The sequence below is a fragment of the Phragmites australis genome, chromosome 17, assembly GCF_958298935.1.
Source record: "Phragmites australis chromosome 17, lpPhrAust1.1, whole genome shotgun sequence".
Classification (NCBI taxonomy): Eukaryota; Viridiplantae; Streptophyta; class Magnoliopsida; order Poales; family Poaceae; genus Phragmites; species Phragmites australis.
This window is the reverse complement of record NC_084937.1, coordinates 27,589,897-27,599,179: the sequence shown is the minus strand read 5'-3', so window position 1 is coordinate 27,599,179 and position 9,283 is coordinate 27,589,897. Positions and strand designations below refer to the sequence as shown.

Genomic DNA, 9,283 nt, shown 5'->3' with positions numbered 1-9,283 from the left:
CGTTCTGCCGAAATGCTAAAACCACAGACATGGACATCTTTTGGGGCTTTGAAGTAGTTCGTTGTGCGACGTCGCAGCCAATTCAGTGCAAAGCGCAGGCAAATGCCAGTACTCAAGATATTCTGAATACCCGATTTGCAAATTACGTATTTATTAACTTCACCATTGTCATAGATGATGCTTTTCGTGGAAGGGGAAACGATCATGTAGAACACATCACTTCCTACATTCGGAGGGCTCAACAATGGTGTATATCCTGGAGAAGATGCATCTAGCGAAGTTGAGCAATACGTGTTGTTGCATCCGCACCATCCACATTCGAGGCTCTTGACACCGGTGATGTAGGTGATGACAAATTCGATAAGGATTCTTCCTTCTACGATGAATTTCTTCATTTGAACAATGAGCAACAAAGAGTCTTTAAAAAAAATAAAAAAAACTTAAAAAATTTAATGTATTTAATGACATTCATGCTACCTTTTATTTCTAATTATGAATAATTATTTAACAAATTTAATTTACTAAACAAGAAACATGATGAGCTTAAGGCTAAATTTTGGTGTATTGAATCTCAAATTAATGTCTTTTTGAATAAATCTACCTCTCTATTTAATTTTAATCCTTAAGATAGATGTGTGCACTTATTATGATGATTTGATCGATCTATCTAGCTCACCTATTTGCAATGAGATATATGTTGAGAATGTTTCGTAGAACCATCTAATGAACTCATTACACGAGAAAATGATAAGCTCAAATAAGAAGTGGAAAAACTCAAGAAGGATTTGACAAGATTAAAGAGAAAAAACCATATCTGACATCCTCAAGATAATTATCCACCGTGATATGCTTCAAATATCATCAAGAAGATCATAAGTTCTTCCAATACAAGCAAGTCAATAAGGAGATAGAGAAGAAGAAAATAATGAACCTCAAAAAAACCTTCAATATCTACACCAAGCCCAACTACAAGAACAAGATAAATAGCAACCACTACAATCTTAAGAAAAAGAAAAATGACAAGATGGTTGCACATATGGTTGAGAGAAATGACCAGGGTGGAACCGACTCGTTTGGGTATCTAAGGAAGTCATCACCAATATGAAGGGGCTTAAATAGATTTAGGTTTCAAAGAAGACTTGAATCCCGAGGCAGCTATGAGAATTTGAAGACTTAGCTCATAAAATAAAGTGAAAGTTTAAGCAAAGAAGCCAAGTATATAAGATTGGATGCTTTGATGAAGATTACGATCATCATATGCCCAAATCCCTATCTAAAGGTAAAAAAGGGTAATAAAGCTAGATGTGAAAACTTTTAATTATTGTAGCTTATTTGCTTTGTCTAGAATTGCATATGCATATTCTAATTTATTGTAATACATAGTGTAGGTTTTCATATGGTAGGTTGCTTGTGTTTCTCTCTTTCTTATGAGCAACCTACATGGTTTATTAGTTATAACTTTTTTTTATAGAACTAGTTTCACAATTGGTATCTTTCATGTGTCATGAACTAATTTATAGGGTATCATCTCTATTGTTAAAAAAACAAGTACATATGTATTGCAAGTAAGATATGCAATACTTAAATGCTTCAATTGGTATTATTGTCAATTCATTTCTATATTTAAGCTACCTTCATGCATGATATGACTTAAACTTTCTACCTCTATTTAATGTCTAGATATGCATATATTGCTACATTTTTACATATGATATTTACATATGAGTCTCATTATATGTATACACACATAAAGAGGGAGTTCAGATTACATCCTGTGAGTTTCATGTTTTATGATCCTTGTTTGTTTGTTTTCAATTGATATCAATATCACATCCTTACAATTGATTTATCTTTTCAATTAGTATCATTTTATATGAATCATGTTTTATGAATCTCCCCCCCCCCCCCTATGCTCTAACGTTTTCCCTCGAGTTCAATATATATTTATAACCCTTTTGAGATTATTAATAAAGAAGGAGAAATTTGATGACCAAAGCAAAAAATAAGATACAAGATATCTAGGAATGTCAAAGTTAATAAAGAATGAGAAGAAAAAGATACAAGAAGCAACATAAGGCACCTAGGTTGACAAATGTGAGAAATTCTTGCGTGGGTTAATAAAGGGAGATAGTTGCAATGGAAAAAGAGAGAGCTACAACAAAAGGGGACTAAATAGTAAGAACATGCATCCAAGCAATATGGTAAGGTTTTATACTCTTTACGATTGATATCATTTATTATTTATCATTTGTTTTGGTTTTGTTGTCATCAATCATCAAAAAGGGGAGATTATAGCGAAAATGGCATATTAGATTTATGATTATGATTTTGATTATTAATGATAATATAATCATTAGGACTAACATGTTTGTCAAGAATATATAATAGTAGGTGTCATGGATGCAATATACTAAGAAGTCACCGCAGCCGAGACAAAGTTTGATTAAACTGGAAAAGTCATAGGAAGATTTGCTCCACCGGAAGGTCCGGTGCCGAGGAGTTTGCACCCACCGGAGCATTATGCACAAAGGCTGATAGCCCATGAATTCACCGGAGTATTTTGTCCAGAGGCAAAGTGAAGACTGATGATTTCACCAAAATATCTGGTGCTCTGTGTGTTAAACTCACCAGAGTAGTTCTGACAAAGGGGAGAAGGCTGAGGATCTCACGGGATAGTCCTGTGATCTGCACTGGGTAACACCAAAGTATTTCTTGCAGAGAGAATGTAAGTACAAAAAACTGAAGATCAACCCACCTGATGGTCTAGTGTTTGGTTTGTGCACACTAGATTATAGCACCGAAGTATTTCTTGTAGAGACGACTACAAGTGTTGAAGAATGAAGAATAACCCATCAGAAGGTTCGGTGCTCTGAGGATAAATGCACCAGAGCATTTTACACGAAGAGACTGTAAAGGCTCGGATGGCTCAAGATAACTAACTGGAAGGTCCAGTAGTGAATTTGAAGGTACAATGGAGTGTCCAGTGTTCACAGAGGTATTACGAGGAGTTTTAATGGTTGTTTCTGAGATTATACTTATTGGATGATCCAGCGTTAGTACTATTATTCTCACCAGATTATCTGTTGTTAATAGCTTTTCTAAGTTGTTGGAAAATCGGCTAGTTGACGGGTTTGAGACTATAAATACTCCTTTATTTAGTCATTTAAAGGTGTAGTATGCTACTAGAGTCTAGAGGAAGCTCATACACACTTGAAAAGACATCCAAATCACCAAAATACTTAAAGTGATCATTCAAGACGATTAATTACAAGATTAGAGAGTGCTTAATGCTTATAGGCATAGAGTGAGTTGTAACTAGGTGCTGCAGCTTGAAGAAGGGATCAATGAGTGATCCTAGTTTGTGTCGAGTGGTACATCGGTACCTTGGAGTCTTAGTGACTCATCGGCATCTTGAGTCTTAATGGCTCAAACTTGTTGACCCTCCGACTTGGTGTGAAGCAGCGGCAAGATACGTGTATAGGGACGTGAAGACTCTTACCTTGATGATTCAAGCTTCGAAGTGATCGCGACGACAAGTAATTGGAAGAGAGACTAGTGGTGACACCTTGACTTGATAGCTCATCGTGCTTGAGACATTATCTTGGTGACTTGATAGCTCAAGAGTCGTGACTGGAAAAGACTTGACGACTAGGAGCACATTATTTGTGAACCTCTAACGTGAATTAGGGTTGATATTCATGTTATCGATACTATGAGATAAAAATCACCTGTGTCGAGTTTGTCTCTCTATTTTATTTACGTTTCCGTATTTACATATTTGTAATTTATTTTGCTAAGTAGTTTACAATATTTTTGAACGGTAAAGTAAACACACTAAATAAATTAAAAGATATATAGATAGAAATTAACATAGTCTTATCTTATTAAATTTTTATAGCTATTTTGATTTAAATTTCTAGATATCCTAATTTAGGACCTCTTAAGACGTCACCTTCCTCAAACCCAGGACTGCCTCAGCGCCGATCACTGTCGTGCCGCCGTCCAAGAAGGTAACGCCGCCAACTGAACTGGAGGAGGTGGAGTGGACGCAGACGGACTCGCTGTACTCAGTGTCGCCGCCGCCGAGCAGCGTGCCGATGCCGACGTCCCTGCTGGTCACTGTCACGGCAGGCAGGAAGGCGCCGACCGCGTGCGCCGTGGAAGTGGCGGCCGGCGCCGGCGGTGGCGTGGATATCGGTGCGACTGACGAGCTCCGGCGGCTGCTCCGGCTTTAGCCACTGTACTCGGATAATGGCAATAGGATGTGATCTGTATTCGGTTTCTTTCACTGCTGGCGTATGCAACGGCAAAGCTAGCGAGCTGCGTTCATGGGTAGTTTTAACATGCCCCGATGCCCGAGATAACAAAGCATAATGAGGTCGTCACCCAAGTTGTAGTATAATTTGGTAATCCAATATGTTCCATGTGTTGTGTTCCGAGCCATGCATTATTGTATGAGATTGTTGCAGTTTGGTTTTTTTTTTCCGTCTCTGCTTTTCTTGCTTCCTTGAAAATTGTTCGTCGTTGGGCTGAACCGCTGAAGATGCTGCCATGCTGGCTTCAGGTCTTTCCTGACTGGGCCAAGCAAAGCATTTCTAGACCTGGCTGGAATTCGTTGTGAATTCTGAACCGCTCACAAGATGGAACCACCAAGTGGCAGAGTCTCCAGTGATTTTTAAAAACTGCAAGCTTGCAACAAGAAACAGGAACGTAAGATCTTAGTGACTCGGTCCATATGGAACGTATCAAAGCACATTACAACTTGACATCATACATGAAGTGTTGCTTCATTCTGGATTCTGATAACATGCAACAACATACTGTGTTGAACAACGTGCATTGCTGTACAGTTTCCATAAAATTGCAATTCTTTTCTAGAGATAAACAAGAATTGACACAAGAACAGGTGACAGGGAAAAGGATGCAGTAAAGCTTCATTATTCAACGATAGCTGCTCACAGTTTATCAGAAACGATCATCTGCAACCTCAAACTAACCCCTAACCATACCCCGTTATTCCTGACAAAAGGATATCGATGAGGATAATATACAGTGTGTTTTATTCTCTCAAATGAAATGTAGCTATTAGTATACAGAATCACTAAAATCCAAAATCGAGAAACATCAGCTGGCGCAGAATGCATGGAGGGTTTCATCGAGAGCTTTCCTGTCATAATCTCCAGTAAAAACACAGCTTCCAAGAGGTCCTTTTAGGAGGATGAGCCTCAGCAATCCATCAGCAACCTTCTTGTCAACCTGATGTGTTATCAGGAATCCGGTAAGATTGTTTCTAAGAGAAACAATGCAATCTAGAGATGTCCAAGTGTGCCACAGCAATGCATTAAAATACAGCAAATAGCAATGTGCAAGTGCTATAAGAACAATATTATTTTGTGCGACGGCAGAAGCTAACTTAGTGCTGAATCAAGTGCTACTGGCAGTCTCAAGCTACTTACAGCCATAATGTTTTTGAACTTCTCCACTGTCATGGTCTCCGGAGGTGCAATGGGAAGGTTGGCTTGCTCTAGTATGTCAACTGTCCGCTTTTTGATTGACTCATCTATCCACCCTAGGCGGTGAGACATGTCAGCTGCCATAACCTTAGGGCAGTGGAATTCCAAAAACAGAGGCAAAAGATAAGCAAACGAAATTAAAATTATTACTAAGAGGCTGTATAGAAATATTAAGAAAACTTACTGTTCCAGCTGCAACAGCCTCCCCATGGAGCCATGCTCCATATCCGGTCCCGGTTTCAATAGCCTGGCAATTGAATGCAATGATCAGTAAATAATAGTTGATTCATGAAAAACATAAGGTTCCTATGAAAATCCGATGAATGCTATTGCGGTAAGGCATTTTGGGTTGCGGTACCCGAAACTCATCTATGTCAGTATAAATTACTTTAACATAAAAACCAAAAGTAATTAATGACAATACTTACATGACCAAATGTGTGACCCAGGTTTAGTGTCGCTCGAAGACCACTTTCCTTCTCATCTTGCGAAACCACTTCAGCTTTGTTTTCACATGATCTCTTAATAGCATAGGCCAAAGCGCTTGGTTCTCTGCAAATATGAATTTCAAAATTAGAGATTGACAGCAACATGAAAAATTAATAGTTATACTCGATTCGTGGCAGAAAGCTTTTCTGCATATTTGAGCAAAAGATAAGTTTCAATTATGCTATATCTAATACCATAAGAGCTAAACTAGAGTCTGCAAACCTTCTACCAAATTACAGTTCACAGAACATTCTCTCGGCTAACAAGAATAATAGAAGAATGGAACAACTCTATGGCAAACCTGACCTAAAAATGTCATGTACAACAGTGATGAGTTGATTCAAGTTAACAGGGTTAAACAATAGTTTTATCACTCTATTCAGCCAAACTAAAAGGATGGCAAGCATCTCAGATAATGGTTATTCAACCATTGAAGAACTTCCCAAAAATTGGATAATGTTCTTTCATTTGGTCACAGCACTTAACAGTTATCCATTTTAGGAAATATACATACGAAAAAGGCCATGATTCAAATAGCCAAGATGCTGAGAACTTCTAGTGTCTGAATATTTGATATTTCAAGAGTGGAAAAGGAAAATAAGGCTTGGCAAGGTATATGGTACAAAACACCAAACGGTATTAGATTGAACAAATAATTGGAATCTTGAAGCGACTACACATTCCTTGCACCTGAGTAATTTGTCTGCAAGAACCACAAATCTAATGCAATTGCAAACTGCTGTCTGGTCCTACTACATATTGAATAAAAGAAACAATGACAGCAGTAATGCGAATATCAACTCTGGAACCAGATGATACCTTGCTAACAATGCCGACATATTCTTCTCTTGCCACTCAAAGAACGGTGCATCTCTTATGAGCCCATACTTCACGACCTCAGCTATGCCTGAAGCCAGCTCCCTGTCGGGCAACGTATTCAGTGTGTCCGTGTCTATTAGCACACATTGTGGTTGGTAGAATGCCCCAATTAAGTTCTTCCCAAGTGGATGGTTAATCCCGGTCTTCCCTCCAACAGACGAGTCCACCTAAAGCAAGTCATCCAGCTCACAGTTAGCACCAAACCGTATGTACCCAACTATAGTGCAAATCTAAATCGAGCTTATGACCTGGGCCATCAGAGTAGTTGGTATCTGTATGAAATTGACGCCACGGAGGAATGCGGCAGCTGCAAATCCACACATGTCCCCAATGACACCACCCCCGAGAGCAATGAATGTGCACCGGCGGTCCAGCCGAGATTCAACTGACTTATCAAACACCTTCATCAACGTGTCCTGCCAATCACAACCAGTTAATTCCATCTAAATGAGCTGAAACAAATGTAATAGTCTCCCAGAATGCTGAATCACACACGCACCATGTCTTTGTACTCCTCGCCGTCGGGTAGGATCACGCTCTCCACTGACACGTTCGGGTTGTTGTGGGTGAGTGCCCAGGTCACCTTCTCCAAGTACAGCGGCGCGACGGTTGTGTTGGTCACCACCAGAACTTTCTTCCCATGAACATGCCTGCGCAAATTGAAATCAATATCACAAAGCGACCACACCGATTCAACGATCGAGTAAAGTTCGGAGCTCTTGACTACCTCTGCAGCAGGTCGTGCTCGTTGAGGAGGCCGGAGTCGATGTAGATCGGGTAGCTACGGTCGCCGAGGTCGACGTCGACCACAGTAGAGACCCTGGACTCCGCCGGTGGCTGAATCGTGGGAGCGGCGCTGGCGACGAAGCGGCCCCGAAGGGGCCTCCCAGCGGCGCGGAGAGAAGGGCAGGAGGCGCGAGCCGGCGAGGGGAGGGAAGCGGCGACTCGAGTTGCGCGGGGAAGGCGGGGAGCGATAGTCGCACAGGAGGAAGACGAGGCGGCGGCGAGGAGGGAGGAGTGGGAGGCCGCCATGGGATGGCTTGCGAAGTGGTGGCGACGGCGACGGCGACGGCGGAGGGTGGTAGGCGGCGGTTGTCTGATTGTGTCTGACGGAGCGGGGATTTGAGGCTGGTGGAGCGCGGTAGGTCTGGGGGGAGGAGCACGGGAGGAGTGAGAGGAGTCGATCTGGACGGTTGGATCGAGGGGGTGGACGGATGAGATGGATCTGCACTTGGTAGGTGGGGATGGCGCGGCCATGGGGGAAGGTGAGTTGACGTGGCTGGGGATGGTTGGCGAAGGTGTCGGCTTGAAGGATGGCGGCTTTGGGCTGTCGGCGTCGAGAAAATCCATCTCACCAACTGAGCTCCTTTCAGTTTGGAGAAATTTGGGGTCAATAGCAATTTGGTACTCGACGTTAATCCAATACTCAAGTTGATCATTGATTCTTTTAAACTAACCACCTAGGTTTACGAATGAAAACTGTCAGAAAAAACCTTCTAACTATTTTCATTTTCACTTTCACATTTTCTCTTAAAAATAGAATTGAAAATTAGAAAGCTAGAAATAGGTATGAACTCGGGAATATTGGGATATAAAAACGAATCAATCCGAATGGAAAAACATCGGTAACGGTCGGGAACCGATAATTCAAATCAAGAACACCGACCTGTAAAACCCTAACCGGAGGAAATTTATGATGCGATGGGTTGTGAGGTGTGAAGAGATGTTAAATGGTCGCTCAAGGCAGTAGCTGTCTTTATGCTCGTAGAAACTTCTGAAAGATAATAGCACATACCCATCTTGCGTTGGAATATTGTGGCGTTGCTTTGGTTTGAGCTTAATCTGCCTTTTTACTATTAGGAGTAGTATTTTGGATTAGGAGGTGCTCAACTGTTGCCATCTAGAACACACCATCCACCACAAAATTACCAGCCACATGAAACAACCCTCGGTGAATGGCCAAACTTGCAGCCCTCACGACCACCAATGCCCCACCCAACAGGTCACGAGACCAATAACAACACGCCGTGCTGGGTGCCAACTGGCGGCCAAATCCTGCACTACCTCCATGCCTAGGATGAAAACAGCAATCGGGGAGGATGACTAGAGGAGGGGCGCCACGCCCATCGTGCTCCACGGATCGTTGTAGCCCATCGTCCTCGTCCATAGTATCTTCGGCTTCGGAAAGGGGGTAAGGACTCTTTCTAGGCGGGGTGGTGGGTGTTCGCTGAAATGCCACAACAACAACATGCTCATGTGTTCTCCCTTTTTGTCCATGTGCATAGGCTCATGGGCTCTCATTGTCACACCCAAAATACCCTAATCTAGTCACCAAGCACGCACATGCATCATGATTTCATGTTTCCTGCTTTTGATTTTATTTTAAGTGCTCAAACATTTTG

At 41.6% G+C, this 9,283-nt stretch overlaps 1 protein-coding gene across 1 annotated transcript; it reads right to left on the bottom strand.

The window, feature by feature from the left end:
• Positions 1 to 4,907: 4,907 nt before the first annotated feature.
• LOC133897381 (3-dehydroquinate synthase, chloroplastic-like) lies at positions 4,908 to 8,032 on the bottom strand. Its single transcript, XM_062338096.1, has 8 exons — positions 7,609 to 8,032; positions 7,381 to 7,531; positions 7,130 to 7,297; positions 6,822 to 7,048; positions 5,942 to 6,065; positions 5,698 to 5,760; positions 5,457 to 5,600; positions 4,908 to 5,256 (listed from the first exon to the last, which is right to left on the bottom strand). Exons 1-8 carry the CDS (start codon positions 7,911 to 7,913, stop codon positions 5,125 to 5,127), a joined length of 1,314 nt encoding a protein of 437 aa, XP_062194080.1. The 5' UTR covers positions 7,914 to 8,032; the 3' UTR covers positions 4,908 to 5,124.
• Positions 8,033 to 9,283: the final 1,251 nt, after the last annotated feature.

What these genes read in the sequence shown, in the direction of transcription:
- LOC133897381 (XM_062338096.1), bottom strand. Translation starts at nt 7,913, where the DNA reads ATGGCGGCCTCCCACTCCTCCCTCCTCGCCGCCGCCTCGTCTTCCTCC. An exon ending in ATGTCGGCATTGTTAGCAAG is followed by an intron (nt 6,066 to 6,821) that starts GTATCATCTGGT and finishes TCATATTTGCAG; the next exon opens with AGAACCAAGCGCTTTGGCCT. An exon ending in TGGGTCACACATTTGGTCAT is followed by an intron (nt 5,761 to 5,941) that starts GTAAGTATTGTC and finishes TTCAATTGCCAG; the next exon opens with GCTATTGAAACCGGGACCGG.